The 22,206-nt window shown below is 53.4% G+C and overlaps 1 protein-coding gene across 1 annotated transcript; it reads left to right on the top strand.

Moving 5' to 3' along the window:
- The first annotated feature begins 1,472 nt into the window (after positions 1-1,472).
- Positions 1,473-21,589, top strand: LOC103815096 (ADAMTS-like protein 2). Its single transcript, XM_050977610.1, has 18 exons — positions 1,473-1,549; positions 7,812-7,954; positions 10,035-10,110; positions 10,597-10,699; positions 11,357-11,502; positions 11,725-11,848; positions 13,091-13,171; positions 13,494-13,669; positions 13,916-14,342; positions 15,031-15,439; positions 16,145-16,251; positions 16,437-16,563; positions 16,888-17,101; positions 17,650-17,805; positions 18,189-18,359; positions 19,961-20,137; positions 20,847-20,991; positions 21,104-21,589. The coding sequence occupies exons 1-18, from the start codon at positions 1,475-1,477 to the stop codon at positions 21,220-21,222; spliced, it is 2,976 nt and encodes a 991-aa protein (XP_050833567.1). The 5' UTR covers positions 1,473-1,474; the 3' UTR covers positions 21,223-21,589.
- Positions 21,590-22,206: the final 617 nt, after the last annotated feature.

The raw sequence follows: 22,206 nt of genomic DNA, 5'->3' as shown, positions 1-22,206 counted from the left end.
TAGGCACAGCCTCTCCCCCACCTCCGTGCCCCTCCACAATTTTTCTTATCTGCGGGGCAGGAGCTGGCTCCGGAGGAACATAACACGGGGCTGCAGCAGGGCAGGACTGAAGCTTTTCTGCCCTCCCTGCTTTTGTAGGCACAACCATGTTCTTTGTCAGTGCTTCTCACCCTCATCTTGCCCGGCTGGGTCAGAAGCAGATCGCCTCCTCCTCCCCTTGCCCCTCCCAGCCGGCAGACAGCTTTGATCAGGAGTCCCCCTGCTGACATTCTTGTCTTTCCTCTCCCCTCCCTCCCTCCACCTGGAGGCTGAAACCCTCGGTGAGGACTCGATCTCCTCCCCGCACTAATTACAGCACATCTGGCAGGCAGCAGCCGGGGACAGCTGATGCCATTTCTTGCACAGCCTGTGGCCACGGATCACAGCAGGCAGCTCCCGAGAGGGCCCAGGTGTGCCAGCACGGCCACTGGCAGCATCCTGCCAAAAGCTGCCCTCTGACCACCAGCACAGCAACCCAGAAAGGAGAGGGCAAGAGATCGGAGAGCCTCTTCCAGTGCCTAAAGGGGCTTCAAGAGAGCTGGAGAGGGAGGTTTTGTTCAGGGCATGGAGTAACAGGACAAGGGGGAATGGGGTGAAACTGTCAGAGGGCAGGGTGTGATGGGATATTGGGAATAAATTCTTCCCTGTGGGGGTGGGGAGGCCCTGGCACAGGTTGCCCAGGGAAGCTGTGGCTGCCCCATCCCTGGAAGTGCCAAGGGCAGGTTGGGCAGGGCTTGGAGCAAGCTGGGATAGTGGAAGCTGTCCCTGTCCGTGGCAGGGGGTGGAACAAGATGGTCTTTTAAGTCCCTTCCAAGCCAAACCATTCTAGGATTCCGTGATTCAACCGCCACCCCGCAAGAGCAGCTCCCCGTGTCCTGGGGGATGCTGTGCTCTGTCCCAGCACGGAGCACAGGCTGCTCCAGCGCGGGCAGAGGGATGCCCTGGGAAGCAGAGCTTGCCTAGAGGGCAGGAAAGAGGAATCGGGCAGCAAAAGAGGTTTGTGCGGGAGGAAACGAGCGGAGCGCTCCGCTCGAGAGCGAGGGGCAGCGCGGGTGGCTCCGCAGGGACCTCTCGGTGCCGGGGCCGCCGCGGGGGCTCGGAAAGGATCGCACCGAGCGCCGAGAGAGCTCCGAGCCCCGGGCGCGGCGGCGGCAGGGCGGTGCGAGGGGCAGGCGGGGCGCGGCGGGGCCCGAGGAGCGCCCGGCCCCCATCCCATCCCCATCCCATCCCATCCCCATCCCATCCCCATCCCTCCATCCCTCCCCCGCCGAGCGGCCGCGCCGCGGGTCGCCGCCCGCCACCCGGCAGGTTGTAAAGTCATTAACTCCCCCAGCCATGCCGGGCCGCGCTCCGCGGGCCCCGCCGCGCCCGCAGCCGCCGCTGGTGGGCCGCCGAGCCGCCTCCTCCTCCGCGGCAGCGGCAGCAGCAGCGCGGCATGGCCGCCGCTCCCCGCCGCCTCCTCCTCCTCCTCCTCCTCCTCCTCCGCGCCGCCGCCCCCCTCGGCGATAAGGTAAGCGGCGGCCGCCGAGCCTCCCCCCGCGCCCTCCCTCCCTCCTGCCTTCCTCCCCGTCCTCCCTCCCCTCGGGGAGCCGCGGCGGGGCAGGGACGGACAGGGGTCCGACCGCGGCCCCTCGCCCTTCCCCGCAGGTTTCAGGTTCCCGTGCTCCGGGATCCCCGCGCTTCCCTCCCGCACTCGTGCGCTGCTCGGCCAGGGGGTTTCGTCGCCTGTGCCCCAGGCTGACCCCAGGAGCGGCTTTGCCCCCTTGCCGTGTCTGGCACTAACAAAAGGCTGTCGGGGGTGTGAGGATGCACCAAGAGGGTCCCAGCATCACCAGAGGGACCACGGGGGTGCGGCGCCTTTCCCTGCCTGGAGGTTCGCCCGAAGCTGCCCACCACGTTCATCCCTCCTATCCTTCGTCCCTTGCAGAAGGCTGGCTCAAGTTTAGGGCTGGAAACAAACAGATTTCTCCCTTCCCTGTCGCCCCCCGCCACCCCGAGCACGGCTTCAGGCAGCTGCTTTCCCCACTAACCATGGGGTGCCTGCACAGGCATCAGAGCCCCGCGCTGCCCTCATCTCTTCTCTGCTCCACAAAGGACCCCTCAGCCTGGCCCTCCTCCCGTGGCACTTGTTTCACCGCAGCACCGAGACCCCTGTGCCTGTCCCGTCCCCTTCCCGAGGCGCAGCCGGGGTGAAAGGCCCCCGTTCCCGTGGCAGGGCGGGCAGAAATCCGTGTTCCCGGCAGAAATCCCGACTTCGCGGGGCGCCGGCAGTGCCCCTGCCTCCACGGGTCACTGCCTGCATTGTGCCTCGGCGCTCCTGTTTCCTCGAGGGGAGCCCGGCCGGATTTCTTTGCTGCCTAAGGAATTCTGCTCTGCTAAAGGAAGAGGGTTTTGGGTTGTGTTTCCCACCCCCAGACTCATGGCTGGGATAAAACAATCCCGCGTGAGCCATTTCAGACACAGAGAAGACCAGACACTGCAGATTTACTGGGGACAACTCAGGTTTGAGGAGCAGCAGTGTCTCCTTTTCTGGGCTTTGTCTAAATTTTGACTTTCAAGTGTCTCATTCCCGCTTTGTTTTTACCTCCCTGCACATCTGCTGCCTGTTCTGTTTACCCTGAGCTGCAGGACCAAGTCAGAAGCTTCAGGCAGAGCAAGCCAGGTCAAACTAGAGAAATGTGAAATCCTTCATTCGGGACCGACCGGGATGGACTGCTCCATCAACCCGTGTGCACTCCCTGCCCCAGCAGCTGTGTTTGCACAACACCTCAGACAAGGGCATCCCCAGGTGGGAGGAGGGCTCCCCAGGATAAACACACACCAGCTCTGTGTCCAGCTCTGCCCTGAAGATTCCCTTGCTCCCCACGGAGCACTCTGATCACAGATGATGTGCTGTGAATTGTCTCGGTCGCTGGTACTGATCGTTGTCGGTCTCTAGCGCAAGGCAGCACACAAAACGTTCATTGGGGAATTCCCCCTGCCCTCCCGTTGTCCACATGAAACATTTTACAAAGAGCGTCAGAAAACCTCAATCCATAGTTTGGGCAAGCAACTTCCGAACTAACTTCCTTCCTAACTGCATTCGATGCCTCTGCAAAACCTGGTGATAAGTGTGTCTCATGTTCACTCCCTCCTCTCCCTTCCCAGTTTTCCATCCTTTCTAGCAGCTTGTCCCAGGATAAGAGCATTGTCCTGCTTGCAGGGAATGACCTGACTTGGACCCAGTGTTTTGTAATGACGTGCAGCACTTGCCTGTGAACTTTCTGTCATGGCAGGATTATGAACAGAACTTGGTAGTTTCTCCATTGACTTCTGTTCACTGGTTTTCTAATTTGCTTTTCATCTGTGCCTCATTATATGTCCAGATTTTTGTTACTTACCTGCTGCAATTCCACATCCTTATCAAGGATCTCCTTCCATTTTCCCACAAATTATTGTTCTTCCTGGTCCCTTAACAATTATCCTGCACTGCTTGTTTTACCACAGATACCTGCCCCTATGAAAAACTCCTCAGATACCTTGTTTCAGCTTTTCTAGGGAAAATTTGGTTTGTGTCTGCTTCCAGTATTGAATCTCTCACACAGACTATTTAGTCTACACAAGCAGTGTAAAACAATGACAGGATGAGTAATAACTTTATACAAACCCCATTTCTTTTGTGAAACATCGGGGCATAATTGCAACTGCTATTGTTTTTTTTTTCTCAGGGCTCTGGTGGAGTGCAGCACCACAGTTTTAGTCAGAGAATGAGATGGGGAACCCAAACCAGGGGCGTTGAACAGGGTCATTCATTCCCAGATAATAATCTGCCATTCATTCCAGGCATTCAGACATCTGAAGCTACTTAGTTATTTCACTAAGTGGTGCGGTTTGCTGGAGAGAGAAGCCCTTCAGCAAATGGATTGTGGAAATTTTTGGGAGAGGACATACAGTTAACAGCCTCAGAAAAGGTCTGGGAAGAATTTATTTCATTTTCAGCTGCTGTTTCGAGTTGTCCTGCGCTCTCAGACAGGGTTGAGCAGAACATTTTACGACAGCTACTGTGCCCTTCAGTGGTGGCCCAGCCCTCAAGGCTGCAGAGAGAGCCTTTTCCCCCAGCTCCTCTATTAAGGAGGCATGTTTGTGGTCTCTCTTCCCAGACAGCTTTTTTTCCAGGAGCCAGGCTCTAATGAATCTCAAGGTCAGGCACAACAATAAGCGACACGGGGGACTGGGCCACCGACACGGTAATTGCAGCTATTCCCAGGTCTCTGGGAAACCCAGAGTAGCTCTGAGCTGATCCAGGGCATGACAGAGAGGCAGTGGAGAATTCATTTTATCCCTTTAAACTTCAGAAAGGCCGCCTGGAAATCCGATAGGATGTCAGGCCAGGCCCACCCTTCTGTGCAGGGCTGAAGCACTTTTTGCTTGTGGCAGCCTTTGTTTGGCAGGGGGGAGAGGGGAAACAGCTGCTGGGCCTTGGCTTGGGCAGAAAGAGCTTTCAGTAGCACTGGCTTGGAGAGTGGTGTTCCTTTGATACTGGCAAGTCTGGAGACAAGCATTTTATCCTGGAAAAGTTCCCTGCAGGTTGGGAATCCCTCAATGAGGGGAGGGCAGCCCTCCCATGGCTTCCAGCACAGGTGTGCAGGCACAGGAATTCCTTGGTCAGCCTCAGAGAGAGGAAAAGCTGTAGCTCTGCCAGGTGTCAAACCACAGGCACCTCGGGGGAATTCTTGTGGGGAGCACCTGGCAGAGCTGGAATATGGTCTGTCTTTTCTAGAGGTGGAAATTCTCATCACCTAAGGAATCATATCTCCTTTAGGCAGAGCCCTTGGCCAGAGCCAGCCTTATAAAGGGCTGGACCTATGTGCATCTCCTGTGCTCTGGTGTTCCTAGCCTGCTCCTTTTCCATGATTCTGCAGCAGAGTGCAAATTAGAGCAGCTCCAGCATCTCCCATAATCAGGACACTGCAAAAGAGTTCAAAATTCAGCCCCTTTCATTTCTCCCTCTATGAGGAGTAGGGGGATTCATTTGTCCAGAATTCACTCTTGGGATTTGTTGAGAGGCTTGGGAAACTGAAGCTAGGAGTTAATCTAATCTGGAGTCTGTCCCAGAGTCCCTAATTTATTATCTAGACTTTTGGAAAATGCATATATCTTCAATTAAAAACAAGAACCATTTGTGTGTTGTGGTCAATGCAGACTTATTTCTGACAATGCAGAAAATTCAGCAGAGATTGGAACCAGCTGCCCCAGCTCTAAGTACCTGAAGTTCCCACTCCTAGTCCAGGCCTAGGACTCAGATGCAGTCAAGCCATAAGGGACATGGCCAAGGGGACAGCTCAGCATTGTCCTTGCTTACAGAAGAAAATAAATGCTCCTAGGGAAGGTCTGGCAAGGGAGCTTGGTCATGGAAAACCTGAGAGGCAAATCAATCTCCTTACAAAGTGATTGATTCCTCCAGCACAGAGAGGAAGCGGGAGCAGGGATTATGGATATGGGAGAACAACTTCTATTAAAAGAACAGATCTGCCTGACCAGCATCTTTCAATAAATCTTCATCCTGTCAGAGAGGTGCAGTGCAGAGATGTGTCCTGTTTCTCACAGAAAGGAGCTCACAAAGGCAGGGATGCTGATCCCCCCCAAACCTCGGCTGTGCCCCCACATCCCTCATCTCCTTGCACCCATGCAAAGCACCCCAAGAGCAGGAACCCTGGAAAGGAGCCTGCAGCTTCTCACCATTCCAAACACACAAACCCTGCTTTGTGTGGGGGGTAGATCAACAGAGCAGATGATTTCACTTCACCTTCTCCTCCTGCCCCTTCTCACCTGCTGGGATCACAAGATCCTCAGGGCAGGACTACTTTGTAGGTTACAGCTACTCATGTTTTTATCTTCTGTCCAGGCAGTCCATGTGCCTCAGGGAAAGAGTAAGACACCAGCTTTGGGTGTTCCTGCAGCTATGGGAGCATCAATTTTGTGCTGAGCTCTCCACTCAGACACCAGATAAATCACTGGAAATCTCCTTCCTGACAGCTGTGAAGAGCTCTTCCACCCCAGCCTTGAAATATGTGTCACAAAGAAGCATAGGAGTGGTCAGGGAAAGATTTTAGCTGAAAATCCCTTACCATGAGAGACTTTTGGTTTATTTCCTTTGTAAATGTGGAAGCTGCACAGTCAGAATTTCCATTTACAGTCTGATAATACACAGCGAGACAAAAATTCTCATAGGAAATTGGTTAGGATGATAGTTTGGAAGAACAGAAAAAGGTATTTTTGAAAACACCTCTGTTTCTTTTAATTTCACTTTCCTAATGAGCAGCTCAGCTGCTCACAGCATTTGGTCCCTGTCAGCTCCAGCCAGAACATTGAAGTACAACAAAGAATTTTGCTGTCTTGTTTTTGAAATCAGCTATTGCAGTCACTGGACAGCAAAGCATCAGGTAACACAGTGCTTTTTTTTTTTTTTTGCAGCAGATTTGGCCATCAAAAAAAGGCACTATGCACATTTCAACCATTTAAGGTACAACTTAAAACCATTTGCATAAAGCAGCTGCATCTCCTCTGCCCAGAGGCTGTTCTGTTGGCAGGCACTGAGGAAACACAAGTACTCAGGCAGGAATTACTCGACAAAAAGAAGAGCACTCTGGCTTTATTACACCCTGAAAGAGCATAAAAGCCAAGAGACAGCCCAAGCAGTGAGCAGAGCACATTTAGAGATGAGCAAACCCTGCAGAGTTTTCTCTCCCATCCATCAGTTCTGCTTTGCAGAGGGTTGTTTACAACAGGACCAGCTAAACCCAGCATGTTTTGCTAACAGTAGCACTGATACAACTTCCCTGAGCCCTTGCTTTAAGAAAGCACACATCACACACACAGAGTATTCATTTTTGCTCATTAATATTTAAACACTTGGCATTTTAGCTGGATAAATCCCTTCCAGTCACTGTCCTGTGTTAAACTCAGGGCTGCATTCAACACTGCTCACAGCTGTGTTTCACTAAACAGCAGATTAGTTCTTGCACAGGCAAGTTTGCCAAAGTCCCTGGGAGCTTTTAGACCGTCAGACACTAAACAGGGAAAAAAAACCCTCCAACTAAACCACAGAATTGTTTACCTGCTGGGAATTGTGGAGGCACAGCCAACAGCAGCCTACTGCAAGGACCCTGCTGGGGCCAGAGGAGCTCAGGTCTGCCAAATTTAAAGGATTTAAAGGCTGAGACCCAGCAAGGTGTGCTGGGAGAGGGAGCATTCCTCCTCTGAACATAGTAGGGTTTGTGGGGAGAGGCTCTGATTCTGAAGCTCTCTTGAAAATTATTGGGGGATGAGGAGCCTGGACCTGAGCTGCTTTAGTCACCAAGGGAAGGTTATTCATGGATTAGCTGAGCTCTGAGGATTGACACCTGTGTACTCCCAGCTTCCCTGCAGGGCCAAGAACTGCAGCTCTTCTCTCCTGAGCCAGGTGTGAGCTGTGCTGGGAGTGATGCTGTGGGGCCAGGCTGCAGCTGCTCTTTCTGCCACACATGTCCAGCCCTACAGCCCTTCCCCATCTTTCTTAGGGATGGAGAGTCTCAACACCTAAGGAATCACATCCCAAGGCATCCTGCTTCCCATGCAGGACTCGGCCCTGGAGGGAAGTTTAAATTTTGAGATCCTGGTGTGGCCCCACAGGACTCGGACCCTGGCACGTTTGTCCCACTGCTGGGTCTCCAGGAGGCAGCCAGGTGACAGGACAGCTGCCTTAGGTGGTCAAGAGCCAGGTTCTCCAGCTAACAATGCTCTGTTTCTGTCAGGACAGTAGTGAGGCAGCAGATGGAGCTGGCACCTGGGATGAAGAAGTCACCAAGTGGTGGGGAGAGTGGAGCTCCTGGTCCACCTGCTCCCGGTCCTGCGGAGGGGGAGTCACGTCCCGGGAGAGGCACTGCCTGAGACAGAGGTGAGCTGTGGCCTAGCCTGAGCCTGTGGCCAGGGCAGTGGGGTGCCCCAGAGCTGTGTTTTGGGGCTGAACCTCCTGGGTTTGCAGGGTCAGCCATTCCCTCATTTGTGGCCTCTGGGACAGGAAGGCAGCTTGTTGTGTGTGGGCAGGGGTGACAGGAGAAGCACGCTGCAGTGGGCAGGTGACAGGTTCCCTGAGCATGGCACCCACTCAGCTTGACTTATCTGATGGGGAAGCCTGACTTATCTGATGGTTGGTCCTCTCTTGGAGTCCTGAAGAGGACAGGGTTATGGCCTGGCTCTGTTCTTCTTCTCCTTTCCCTCACAAACCTCCACTGCCACGGCTGCTCTGACCAGCCCAGCCCTGATTTGTGGCCAGTTCCTGTGCTCAGGATGTGGGCACACACTGCCAGACACCTTATGGGGACTTGATTTACTCCTGGCATCAGCCAGCTCAGCCACATCTCAGCAATTTCCCCTCTTTATTCCCTGCAGAGCTGGCAAGTTTTTTCCCCTCTGTTATTTATCTGGCAGCATCTGCATTTGTCCCCTACAGCTGTAAGAGTGCTGGGATCAGTGGGATTTGGTTTGTGGGAGCGGGGAGAGCAGGGAACTACAGCTGCCTGAACTTCTGCTGTCCTCTCTGGTCTACCTTGCCACCAATTCCCCCTCCTCCTCCTCGTCCTCCAGCAGCTCTGGACCCTGCTACCCCAGGCTGGTGGGCTGTTAATGAGAGCAGGCATCCTGCAGCACAGCCAGCTTTCCCTTCTGCATGAATGCACTCCTGAGCAGAGCACGCTCAGAGCAGGGCCCCTGGCCTGCCTCCTTCCTGCAGCAGAAAACTTCTTCTTGGTGAGCTGGCTGACAGCGTGGTGAAGGTCCAGATGTGCTGTAGGACCTTCCCTCTGGATGGCTCTGCTGCTGCTCCTCCTCTCCAGCACAGGGAGGGAGCCTGGGGCTGTCCTGCACCCCTACAGCCAGAGCTGCCCTTCTGCCCTTTGCCTGCTTCCAGAAGAGAGATTTTCCTCTCCATTTGATGCCAGCTCTGTCCTTGACTCCACAGCTGGGGAGGGAAGGGTTTGCTGTGGTGTTTTAGTCCAGGGATCAAATCTGAATTAAAAAAAAAAAAAAAAAAAAAGAGAAATCCCAGCCCAAAGGTTTTTGCAGCTTTAAGGTGAATTGCTTACGTGTGAGCCAGGTATGGCCATGAAACAATTTCTGACTGAGTCTGCAGGAAGCCTCTGCTTCTGAAAGGCATGGTACTTTTGAAGTCTTCCTGTAAATTTAGGCTCTGCCTGTGTCATGTAGAGCACTGCTCTGGAGGGACAGCTGCAGCACCTCCAGCCAGGCCAGCCTGAATATGCTTATGGTGATCTTGTATCCTCAGTTCCCAGAGCTGTTAACACATTGTCTGCTGCACATCTTTACACATTGCCTAAATTATTTTGCAGATTATTAGTGCATTGCCTTAACCTGTGCTCTCAGCCACTCTCCATATATCTGCACAGCTTTCAAGATTTTTTTCTGTCTTTGCATCAGCCCAGTATCTCCTGCAGAGCTCACGCTGGCCAGAGTGAAAGATTCAAGTGTTGGGAAATTCCTACGGTTTTGGCTCATCACCTGTACCAAGCCTTCTCTGATAATTTTTGGGGGGGCCAGTCCCCCTGACAGGCACCATCTCTCTGCCTATGGCACAGTGGATTCTGAAATCACCTCCCCCAGTCACTGCAAGTCCTGGGCACGTCCGTAGGAATGATGGACCATCAGGTTCTGTTGTCTTTTGGTCACATCAGCCCTTCTGGAGCTCAGAGGTGAAGGGATACAGGGCTGCCAATACTGCAATTGCTCCCTGTCTGCTCAACCTACCCCAAAACAAGACCAGCCTAAAATCACAGCCCACCTAAAAGCACTGAAGATGTGTTTCAGAGGAGATGTTGGCTAATCTAGGTCCAGAAAGCTCTGCTCTGGTGAAACACTTGCCTTGTTCCTCCCACTTAAGTCAGGCCTGACTCCTGTGTCATCCTCTGTACCTGGGTACTTCATAGACCTCCAGCTCATGTCTGGAAATTTCTGCTTTTCAGGCTCCAGATACCTCAGGGAACAAATAGCACCATGTGTGTTGGTCAAGCCAAGCACTACCAACTGTGCCAGCAGCAGGTGAGAACCACTTCCAGTTCTGCCTGGTCCTTACTGGGGGGTGTGGGACTCAGAGGGATCCACTTGGAGCTGAAAAATCTCCAGCACTGGGGGTGGAATTGGTCCCTCAGAGGATGGAGACAAGGGATATGATCCTCTCCTGGGGAGGTGGATGATGTGCCTTTGAGGATGTTGGAGATGGGCTCTGTTCTTTGGGACTGGGAGATGGGACAAAAGGATGTAAAAGCCTATTTGTTGTGGGGTGAGGGGAGGGATAAAGTTTTCCCAGTGTGCTTTTCCCATTGCTGGAAGGAATTTTTGCAGGGCTGTTAAAGGCAGCTGCTTGAGAGGCCCTTGGCAATGAAGGCCTGGCCTCTCTGCCATCACCAATTCCTTCCAGGGTGGACAGGGCATTTTCATCCTGCAAGGATGGAGCAGGGACAAGCAACTGTCACAAGAATGGCTGTGAGATAGGGAGCTTTTTGATTATATTTATTCCCTCCATAGCCCTGCCCAGCCAACACAGCAAGCTTCAAGCAGCAGCAGTGCTCCAGCTTCAATGCCAAAGCCTTTGGGAAGCACTATTACCACTGGATGCCCCTCTATCCAGGTGGGTTTTCACAACTTCACACCAGGGGTGAGGGTCAGGAAACACCCACAGAATCTTCTTGGACACAGAAAAGTAAAGTCCTAGGGGACAAGGGACAGATGCTCTGGGTTGCCCTGAACAGGATGCTCATCCATTTCCCTCACAGTGACTTCACATGGGTGTCCAGCTGTCCCTTGAGGCCCAGACTGAGTTCACCTAAGATATCACCCTGTTTCTGGTCTCACCTGTTTTTCCATTAGCTGCCAAGGGCACATGGAACATCTGCACCTGCAGCTGCTCAGGTGAACGGGGCAGAGCTGGCCACCAGCCCACACAGTCAGTGCCCCTCTTACAGCTCTTTTTTTGCTCCTGTGCATTTGTGTGTGTGGCCTGGGATCTGCTGATGCACATTCCCCTGTTGGGCACAGTGATGGCACTACAAGGGCATGGCAAGGAAGAGGGTTTGCCAGCAGGAAGTATTTCTGCTTGGCACAATCCCCAGTGCAGCCTCGCACCGTGACCCCTTCCCTGCTGTAAAATCCGTGGCCTTGGGGTGTCATTGCAAGTGGCAGGAACATCCAGGGTGACATCAAACCATCAGCAGGAAGGTCCCCCTCCTTGCTGCCCATCTCTGGGCACCTTGAGCTGCCTGGTGACCCTGTGCCTCTGTCCCTGCAGATGACTACACCAGTATCTCCAACAAGCCGTGTGACCTCCAGTGCACCACCCGCAGCGGAGAGAGGCAGCTGATGGCCCGAGCACAGGATGGTACCTCCTGCAAGGACAGGACCTACCAAGGGGTCTGCATCAATGGGAAGTGTGAGGTGAGGCCCTGGCAGGAAGCAGTAGAGAAACTGGAATTTTTTACTTGCATGGCTGGACCTTCTGGTCATCGCAAAGCCAAGGGGAATTGAAACAGAGGCCTCGCATTGGATTCATACATTACTACCCCCCAGAACCTCCCCAAAAGAACACACAGGGAAAGACCCTGCCCCTGTGAAGATAAGCTGGCCCCAGGAAACCCTCTGTTGTTTTGTCCTTTGCAGCCAGTTGGGTGCGATGGGAGCCTGAACTCGCCCCGGACCATGGACAGATGCAGGGTGTGTGGAGGGGACGGCAGCACTTGCCACCGTGTCTCGGGCACCTTCCGAAAGGCAATCTCACAGATAGGTACTCCCTGCTACCAGTCTGGAGACTTCACCTGCTGCTTCTCACCCCCAGCTGGCATGGAGGGGGTCTGGCTTGAACGTGGGTAGGAGCTTTCCCAGCTGCTTGGTGGAAAAAGTTGAGGAGTGCCACCACCCCTGCTTAAACGCCTGTGTTTTGTCCTTCTCCCTTAATCATCAGAGGAGATTGGTTTAATGGGCTCTATATTAGGCTGGTAAGGTTTCCCTTCACTGCTTAGAATAGGAAGCAGCTGGGGATCTATTTGTTCCTATTGATTTTGGCATCTCGCCCACCTCAGATAATGTGAAGAGATCAATGAATCTTCTTTGATTTGTGCTACGTGTTCATCTGAAACTTAAGCTATGATGAGGGTCACAGCATTTTTTCAACCTGTATTTAATCTCCTGCTTTCCCCAGTCCTATGGCTGGCACAGCTGAGGGACATACCCCTCTGAAACTGGGCTGAGGTTCCCTGCAACCTGGTGGCCCTGTCCTCCAACCACAGGAGGAATGGACTGTGCTATGCTCATTAGTAATTAATGGACTGTGGTTTGAGGATGTTTTGGAACAACATTTCACACTGATGTTGTTTCACTAGTTTGCCTCACTCCCTACAAACAGCAGCCTAGAAAAGCACTCAGGCCCCTTTCCAGGGCAGGGGTAATGGTCTTACCCCCTGTAGCAGTATGGGTACAGTTTAGGGCTCCCATTCCAGCCCTCATAATATCCTACAGAACAGACAGGACCTGTGTTTCCAGCAGGAAAGACAAACTGCCAAACCATGCAACTTTAAAAGCCTCTTATTTCCTCTCCCTTTAAAGGTCAATTTTTATGTTACTCCTGAGACAAATTCCATTGAGTCAGGAGCTGAGGGGACCTATGCTCTTTTTCCACCCTCTGTTCAGCATCAGCCCTGATCACTACTAAGCTTTTTTTCTGTGCTCTTGCCAGAAAGAGTGTGAAAGCACAATCATCCACACCCCTAAAGCCAGATTGTTTCCTTCCCGACTCCAAAACCAGCAGTGCTCAGACTGACATCCGTAATGGTGATCTGTTAATGGGATTTCAGAGGAGATCTGGGACGAGAGCTCAGACTGGTGCAATGTACATTTAGATCCTTGGCACCCAGCTCCTGAAGGGCAGTGCTGCCTCTCCACAAACACACTTGTCCCATGAGCTGCTTTTCCCACCCAGACCTTTCTATTCTGCCCTGGGGGTCTCCTCACGCTCTGTTCTGTTCCTCAGGTTATGTGTTCATCACCAACATCCCTGCTGGAGCCACAGACATCCTCATCATTGAGCGCAGGAAAACAGAAAACATCCTGGGTGAGCAGAGGAGCTGGATGGGTGTGGAGACCCCGGTTCAGCTGCCTGAGAGCTGGGAGGAGGCTCTCTGAACTCCCACCTATGCTGTGAGAGAGCTACTGAGAGCCATTTCCTCCAGGGTAGTTACATGGGTGCTTCATCTCTCCAAAAACCAAGGCTACTGGAGATCAGTGCCAGGAGAGACATTTGGAACTCAAGTTTGCTATGGGCAGGGCCTGGGGTTCTGTTTCTGCTGGGCTTTCCTCATTCGTGGGCTCTTTGCTCTCCTCGGTGCCAGAGCTCTGCAGAATGTCCCATTTGTCTGTTTTCTCTCTCTTTGAAGCACTTGCTGATGAATCTGGACATTTCTTCTTCAACGGCAACTCTGCCATTGACAACCCTCAGAACTTCAGGGTGGCCGGGACCGTCTTCAAGTACCGGCGGCCCTCGAGCCTGAACTCGGATGGGCTGGAGTATATCATAGCTCAAGGGCCCACTAACCAGTCTCTGAATGCCATGGTATGTGAGGAACCAGCTTTAGGCTTGCCTGCCCCCCTCAGATAACAGGAGTATACTCTGGTTCCCAAGCCAAACCTGGGTGTAGGTGGGTTGGGGAAGCCAGACAGGTGGGTGGGGGCTTTCCTTTTGGATTTATGAGGATGCTGTCTTCTCTGAACAACCATCACCAAACAGATGTGGTGAAATTTTGGGAAATTCATACCCTTAATTAAAAGCAGTTTTGTTTTCTTTCCCCGTTTCCTCCAGTACTATAACTTTAATGGGAAAATGCCTCACGTAACTTACGACTACACTGTGCCACGGACACCGCCTCTCCAAACTGCAGCCCCTGCTCTTGCCAGGCCTCTCTATCACCACCTGCCAGTGACCAGCCAGAGCCACCCCATTCCAGCCAACTCCAGAGCTGCCCAGAGAGATTTCAATGCCACGTGGCTCTCCCTGTCACCAGATGACACCAGTGAACAGCTTCCTCTAAGGGAAGGGCAAGAAGATTCAGACTTTGGTCCCCCGCACTTCTTCCAGACCAACTCTACCAGTCAGACCCAGGACTGGGGCTGGGAACAAAGTGAAGAGGAGAAGTACGACTTTCAGATCAGACAGGTCTACCATGCAAACACAGCAGGAGAGGAAGAGGAGGAGGAAGCAGCAGCAGTTGGTGGAGAAGCAGAGTTGGGTTGGTTGCTTTGTTTTTCCTTCTCCCATTTTATTGACTGGAAGTGGACATTCTGCAGTGATTTTTTTGAAATCTCAGGTGGCTTTGGCATCAAGGTGAACAGGAGGGAAGGATGGTAAATAGTGGGGTGGAGACTGCCAGGGAGCAGCAAGGGCCAGTAGCTCTGTGAGGGAAGGGCAGGCTCTGAGAGGGAGGCCACAGTGAGGAGGTGTTAGGACATTGGCAGGACTTGATCTCAAAGGTCTTTGCCAATCTGGTTCATTCTGTAGCTCTGTGATCCTGTAATATGGATTTGGGAGGGCACTCACTCATTTCCTGGGCTTGGCAGGTAGGGCAGTGACACCAACAGGGCTTGGCAACAGTCCAGTGATCATCAGGGGACAGCATGGAGACAAGTCAAATGTCCAACCCGAGGCTGATCTGGGAAAGCCATACAACAATTCAGAAACAAAGAACACGTGCAACATTGTGCAGCCCAAGACTGAAGGCCCAGACTGGAGCTTAAATGGGGCTCCAGAGTAGTGGGCAGACAGAGTGAGGGCTTGGCCAGGGTAATTAAAGCCTGCTGATGCTCCCTGGTAGAAATCTTTGATTTTTAGGCTGAACGCTGAATGTTTTTTGCCTTGCTAAATGCCACACACTGAAATACAAGCTATCCCATATAGTTAAACTTGTATCTTAATTCCAGCTCTCAGGTTCAACCAGATCTCCATCAGCACAGCTGTGCCCTACGGCATGAGGAGACCTGAGCTGTCGGAGAAGAGCCGTGGGATGTCCTCCAGGCTCCGTCTCTTCAAGCGCCTCTGCCAGCGAGAGCCCCACAACTCCGCCTTTTGCAGGGAGCTGCAGCCCCTGGCAGCCAGGCTGGTCCCCAGGAACTCCACAGCCAGGCTCTGGCCCCACTGGCCACAGGGCCTCCACAGAGCCCTGGCTCCCAAGAACTCGCTGGAGGACTTGAAGGTGGAGGTGTTTGCTGGGAGTCAGGGGGAAGCAGCCAACTACAGCAGGATGGCATCTGTGCAGAGCTCCCTGCTCGGGGCCAGCCCGACCGCCAACATCAGCCAGGCAGAGCCTCTGCGAGCCCCTGGCACTGAAAGGTGGCACCTGATTTTCCAGCATGCTTGGCTGGGGAGGGAGGGCCAAGCCAGTCCCCTGCTGTCCTTGATGTCCTCGTTCACCAGTGTCTATCCATGGAAGCTGCTGTAGGTGTTTCCTCCAAGGACTAATTGTTACAACTGGCCTGACATGGAGCTCCTGGAACATATTTCAGGGTCCATTTAAATGGTGCTGAAGGACCTGGTGTGGTTGTAAACAAGGCCAGGAATCCATAGCATGTCACATATACCATCCTGTCATACCCTTCCTGTCCCACTCCTGTGGGCACTGAAGCTTCTGTAAACATCTGGCAGGAGACTGAGGACCAGCTTTTAAATATTTCTGGCAAGCCATATATATTATATGATGTGAGAGAGACCTTGCTTGAGCTTCCCTTTCCAACTCAAATCATGCCTCGAGGTGAGGTACAAGCTGAGGCTGAGGGCACCCCCGTGGCTGGCAAACCATGATGTACACAATACTCACTATGAATGATGCTTCCTCCTTGCTAGTTGAATCTGGGAGGTGGATCAAGGCTTTGCAGTGTCTGTTCATCAGTGGTCTGCCTTGCCCAAGGTGGGGGAAATGGAAAGCAGAAACACTGGCTTTCTTTCCATCTTCAAAGACAGCAAGGAGGAATTATCCTATATTTCATGTTTGCAGCAATTTTTTTCACTTTTAGCTCACACCACCTCCTTTTTCCACAGCAATGAGTTTGATGTGAGCCCTGTGGGCCACGACGACATCAGCTTGGCTGACATGTACCGGTGGAAAGTCTCAGCTTATGCCCCCTGCAGCTCCACCTGCACTTCAGGTAGGTTTGGCTTCCGGTGACTGATCACGTGAGGTCCTCTTGCGCTGTTGAGGGAGAGAATCCTGGTATTTCTTTATATGACAGGGAGAGTTTCAGATGCAGTGAGCACTCCAGCTATTCAATGCTGGTGGGAGGAGGCTCTTGGCTCTGATGGAGCACGGCTGAGGGTGTTGCTGGCCCAGCAGGTATCAGCACCTCCTATGCCATGTGTGTGCGCTATGATGGAGTGGAAGTGGATGAATCCTACTGTGATGCCCTGACCCGACCAGAACCTACCCACGAATTTTGCACAGGGAGAGACTGCCAGCCTAGGTGAGTGGAAGTGACATCAGCTGTCCACAGGGAGATATCTTTCTAAGGATCACTTTCTGCTCAAGGCATACAGCCATTTTTGGGCTGATAGGTATGCTTAAACTAAGAAGACCTCGTATGCCCTTGTAAGAAAAAAGAGGGGAAGAATTTGGGACCCGAATTGCCTGCTAAAGGCCAGAACCACATTTACTCAGATGTGATGAGCAGAGCCACAGCAGCAGCTGCTGGGTGAGCCAGCCCTGGGTGTGTAGCCCTGTTTCTGCCACCCCAGGCCCCTGGTCCCCCTTACCTGGGTGTTCCTTTGTGCTTTCCCTGCTCATGGAGGTGGGAGACCAGCCGGTGGAGCGAGTGCTCCCGGACCTGCGGCGAGGGCTCCCAGTACCGCACCGTGCGCTGCTGGAAGATGCTGGCACCGGGCTTTGACAGCTCCGTCTACGATGAGCTCTGCGAGGCAGCGGGGCTGGCCAGGCCCATGGAGAGGAAAGCCTGCAAGAACAAGGCCTGTGGGCCCCAGTGGGAGCTCTCCGAGTGGTCCGAGGTAGGCTTTGCTCCCAGAGCTGAGCAGCCAGGGCTGGGTGGGGGGGGCTGGAGGAAGGTGGCTGGCAGGTGTTGGTGCTGAGGAAACCCCTGGGGAAACAAGGAGTGTCTTTATCTGTAGCTGCCCTGTTCTAGCACTGCTTAGCAGACAAAGCCCATTGCAAAACGTTTTTTCTAAGGTCACTTCTAAAGCAGGACAGTGACCAAGTGAAAGCCCTGCTAGCAAGAAGCTTCCTCTTCTGGAGGATCCAAACTGAGGGGCAATTGGGAAAAACTAAAAGCCCATTGCAGTCCCTTTGACTGACTGCTCTGGTTGTGGCCCAGTGACTTTGAACAGCAGTTTAAGCATCAGCACATTGATGTGTCGAAGCTCTAGGTCCCAAAATAAACGAGCAGCAAAGGTAGAGGCGGACACACCTTTTTCTGTCCCTGCTGGGGCCCTTCCCCTCCCTCCTAGAGCAGCAGGAGGAAAACAGAAGGCGGCACAGCTGCTTCCCCACCTTGTTCTGTGCTCTGAGCGCCGGGGCTGACTCGCTGTGGCCCCTGCAGTGCTCGGCTCGGTGCGGCACGGCGGGGACCATGAAGCGCGAGGTGCGCTGCTCCGTGGAAGCTCCGCTGTGCGATGAGTCCCTCAAGCCCAGCAGCGAGAAGGAGTGCACGGGCCCGCCCTGCGACCGCCGCTGGACCGCCTCCGACTGGGGCCCCGTGAGTCCGGGGGGGCTGCGCCTCTGGCACCCGGCGCTGGGCTGGAGGGTGGGAGCGGCTGGGCAGATCTGCTGCAGGTAGAGCTCTGTCGGCTCTCTTCGGGCAGGGCCGAGCTACACAAACTAAAATAACCTCTGTTTTTGGCTGTCCTTGCTGGATATTTTGGTTAACTGTGAGCTGAGCTCTAGTCGATAATCTGGGAAGCTCGCAGCACCTGGAGAATGGAAGCCCGTGACTAAATGAACCTCTAAAGCCCCTTGGGATCCAGTGCAACCGTCCCAGTGTCAGGGCTGGACTCTGGACTCAACTCTACTGGCACCCCTAACCCTGAGCTGTCCAATTCCCTGCTTTTTGATGTGTCTAAATGCCTTTTGCTCTCCAAGTGCTCAGGTCCTTGCGGCGAGGGGCGCATGAGCCGCTTCATCGCGTGCCGCAACCTGGAGGGCAAGGTGATCTCCAGCTCGCAGTGTGACCCGGCCACCAAGCCCCTGGCTGTCCACCCGTGTGGAGACAAGAACTGCCCCGCACACTGGGTGGAGCAGGAGTGGGAGCAGGTAAAGCCAAGCCCAGCCCTGTGTCCTCAGAGCTCCTTTCCATCCCATATCCCACAGGATGTGGTGGGAGCTTGGTTCCCTTGGCAGGGCACAGTTGTACAGCGTGACCTCCAGACATGGATCTGTATCCTTGCCCCAGCTCCTTTGAGAAAGGGGGAAGGAGTAGTGAATATCCCAGCTTGTCCCTGCCGTACCCCATAAAACCCCCAAAGTTTGTGGCATTTGCTGCCTTCCCAAGGAGCTCCACGGGAGGGCAGCAATACCTTGAGGAAACTGCTCTCCCACCTGGCTCCTCAGCACAGCCGTGTTCACTCACCCCCACAGACGACACGAGTTTCCCACCAGTAAAGAGAAAGTCTGAACAAAACCGGCTTCGTCTCTGATAAGTAACAGCTGAAGGTAAACCTGAACCACAGCCCAGATCCCTGTGCTGGAAGTCACATCCAGACCATAACTGTGTACTTGCTTCAGGGATTACAATCCAGTGAACGAATCAGGTGCTCTGTTCTACCCAACACTCACTCTCTGCACATCTTTTTACTCTTTCTGTTGCTCAAGGCCAAAAGACTTCATGCTTTGCCATACATGCTGATCCAAATCCCAGAGGATCCAAAGAAACACACTGAGTCAGTTGTGAGGCTTGGGCTTTTTCTTTGAAGTCTTGAGGAAAACAGGGATCCCTATAACACTAAGGAAGAAGGTTTCTAGGAAATAAGGGAAACAGCCAAACCCTCTTCCCTCCAATCTTGGCTAAGCCTCTCTTCTCATTTGCTCCCTTTATAGCTGCTGACTGCATTCAGCTGAGCCTCCTCCAGCACCAGTAGCAAGCACAGGCTGGTTAAACCTGTCCGTTCTGTAGCCCTCCATGTGGGTTACACACAGTCCTGAAGCATCATTTTCAGCTATGACCTGTATGTGAAACTTATCAGAGCTTTGAAAGACAAGCTGAGCTCCCCACCTTTGCCTGTGCCAGCTTTTTTGCTGTATTCTCTCCACTGATGAGCTCTGAGTTTTCAGGGTGACTTAGGGTGGATGCAAGCCAGTTGTGCTGGCCCTGCTGTGGTGAAAAAATACTCAAAACAGTGAAATCTCAAACTGGCAACTGCCTGCATGGGCATCAGGGAGTAGATCGTGCCTCCTGCTGCTTTTCCTGGTGCTGTCCTGAGGGAGAGAGCCCTCCCAGCTCAGCCTGCAGAGCTCTGGGTTCAGCCGTGTGTGTCTGTGCACATCACCTGCACTGCACCACTTGGGTCCCCTTGGGCTCACAGAAAGCTTGGTAGGACTCCAAGATGTAGGTTGCTACATGCATTTCCTATCTGGATTTTCAGAACAGAGCTACACACAAAGTAAGACAGAAACAGCCTCTTGCAGTCTTAGCTTGGCCGCTCCAGGCGCCCTGTGGTAGCTGCTCTCGAGGCCAGCCAAGGTGAACTCAGCTGAACACTAATTACCAGCATCTGTCCCTGCTCCTGTGGCCTGGGCAGCACTTCCCTCTGTTAGACTGGTGTTAGCACAGGCATTAAGCCTTCCTTCTGAGCAGAATGCCCTCTTGCCTGAAGCTGGAGCATCCTTTGTCACCAGGCTGCTCTGTTCCCTCGCAGTGTGACACCAGCTGTGGGCGAGGGGTGAAGACCCGGCTGGTGCTGTGCGTGGGCCTGGAGAACGGGCTGTACAGGGAGTACCCTGAGAAACGCTGTGAGACCTCTCCAAAGCCTGAGGAACAAGCTGTCTGCTTCAGGAGGCCGTGTTCTACGTGGTTCACCACCTCCTGGTCCCAGGTAGGGCTGGGGGTGGTGGGGAAGGGGCAGGGGAGGCTTCGTAGCCCTGGTTGGTGGAGCAGGACCTGTGCTGAGGCTCTCTGGCAGCCTGCTCTCCCAAGGATTTGCCAAGTCTGGATGGGACCCCAAGTTCTGCTCTCCCAAGGATCTGCCAGGTCTCGATGGGACCCCAAGTTCTGCTCTTCTGCAGAACAGGCAGCAGGATGAGAGACTGGCACACGCAGGCTGGAGAAAATCTTGGAGCATGGGGGTTATTGCCTCAAGAAGAACATGCACCACACTCCAAACATGTAGGATAAAGCTGTGTCTGCTCTACTGCCAGAAGTCTCCACTGCCAGTTTTGTCTTTCCCTCTTTCCCTTAATAGTAACTGGTGAGCATTTAGGGTATGGGAAGACTGGGGAGCTGTGTCTGGCTTGTAGCAGCAATTTTCTCCATTTTCTGTCACGGCATCAGCACTCCAAACAAGAATAGTTCTGAGCTGCAGCAAAGAGATGAAAAGCAAACTCTCCCTTGCTCTGCCCCAACCCCAACTCAGGGATGCTTTCCTCCAGCAAAAAAAAAAGGGAGAGTAAGTTTGAGATCAGTGTGGCATTTGACCCAAACCTCCTCAAGACCAGGGATCCAAAGCAGGTTTTGGGAGACCTCACTAGAGCAAAGAACTTGGGAGTGCCTCTCATGCTCTCTCTGCTGTTTCTTGACCCCGACAGTGCAGCAAGACGTGTGGTGCTGGTGTGCGACTGCGGGAGGTAAAGTGCTACCAGGGGGAAGCACTGGCTCAGGGCTGCGACCCCTCTGCCAAGCCAGAGGCCAGGCAGGCGTGCCAACTCCAGCCGTGCCCCACGGAGGCACCAGGTACATCTGGGAGGGCAGGGAGGTGGAGGAGCCCTTGGCTTTGTCCATGATGCCCATGCTGGGGAAGCACATCTCCTTTGTAACCCCTTCTGTGTGTGCTTTTCCTATCCAGAAGATGCCTGTGAAGACAAAGCGACGGCCAACTGCGTGCTGGTGCTGAAGGTGAAGCTGTGCTCACACTGGTACTACAGGAAGGCCTGCTGCTGGTCCTGTCGTCTCAAGTCATCCTGAGCGCTGCCAGGCTCTACTTTCCTTCCAAGCTCAGGGGCAGCAGCCCCCTCAACCCAGACTTTCCACTTGAAGCCACACCACTTGGCCTGGCTGTGGAGCCAATCCCTGTAGAGCAGCCTGCTCAGCGAGGAAGGATTTTTATGACTTAGTCATCACTGTTCCCTCTCCACCGAGAGGGTTTTAAACAAGACAAACCATCAGTGCCTAGAAAGCTACTGAGGAGTGAGTTGGGAGAGCCTGTCCCTGCTGTCACCGTCTCTGAGGGTGCTGAGTCCAGCCTGCAGCAGGGCAGGGATGGCAGCATCCCTCTGCTCTGCCCTGCAGGCTTCCCACTACAAGGGCAACTGCCAAAACACACCAAAAATTGTCACAATAAAGAGATAAACTATAAAACTCTGAATTTGGGATGCATGTGCCTAGGCCAGAGCCAAGGGAGGAACAGGGGACACAAGAGGAGCAAAAGCAGGAGCAGGAAGGGTGGGGAGGAAAAATCCTTGCACCAGTAGAGATTCCAGGCAGCACTGGATAAAGCCCTTTTGGTGTTGCCTGCCAAAAGAACAGAAACCACTCCTGGTTTGTATTTCAAAGTCCTCATTTATTTCTGACATTGAATTTGGACCCATAGCTGAGCAACAAAGACAGAGAATAGTAACAGGAGGAATCTGAAGTGGAAAAAAACCTGGGATCCCTGCCCCTACCCCATCCTGTTCTTCCACCAGCTCCCAAACCCTCTAATTCTCAGCTGCATCCCCCGTGTTTTCAGCCCTTCCAGACTCACCCATTTCCCTGTAACCGTGCCAGACCCAGGGTGTGTGTTGGCTGCAAGGCCAACCCTCATCTTGGCCATCTGGCTGCTCTGGAACTGCCTGCCCAGCCTTGGCACCTCGTTAGCCCACGACACGTCACGCTTAATTTGCTTGTGACGAAGATGACAATGGAGTGGCCTTCCTTCAACCACAAGGGTGACCCCCAGAAGTGTGTTAC

Source organism: Serinus canaria, chromosome 8 (assembly GCF_022539315.1).
Source record: "Serinus canaria isolate serCan28SL12 chromosome 8, serCan2020, whole genome shotgun sequence".
Lineage (NCBI taxonomy): Eukaryota > Metazoa > Chordata > Aves > Passeriformes > Fringillidae > Serinus > Serinus canaria.
Note: the sequence above shows the minus strand (reverse complement) of the source record. Positions and strands in the feature narration are given on the sequence as shown.

Coding starts and splice junctions, on each gene's coding strand:
- LOC103815096 (XM_050977610.1), top strand. CDS start 1,475: ATGGCCGCCGCTCCCCGCCGCCTCCTCCTCCTCCTCCTCCTCCTCCTC. Junction 17,102..17,649: donor AGCTCTCCGAGTGGTCCGAG/GTAGGCTTTGCT, acceptor TGGCCCCTGCAG/TGCTCGGCTCGGTGCGGCAC. Junction 18,360..19,960: donor TGGAGCAGGAGTGGGAGCAG/GTAAAGCCAAGC, acceptor GTTCCCTCGCAG/TGTGACACCAGCTGTGGGCG.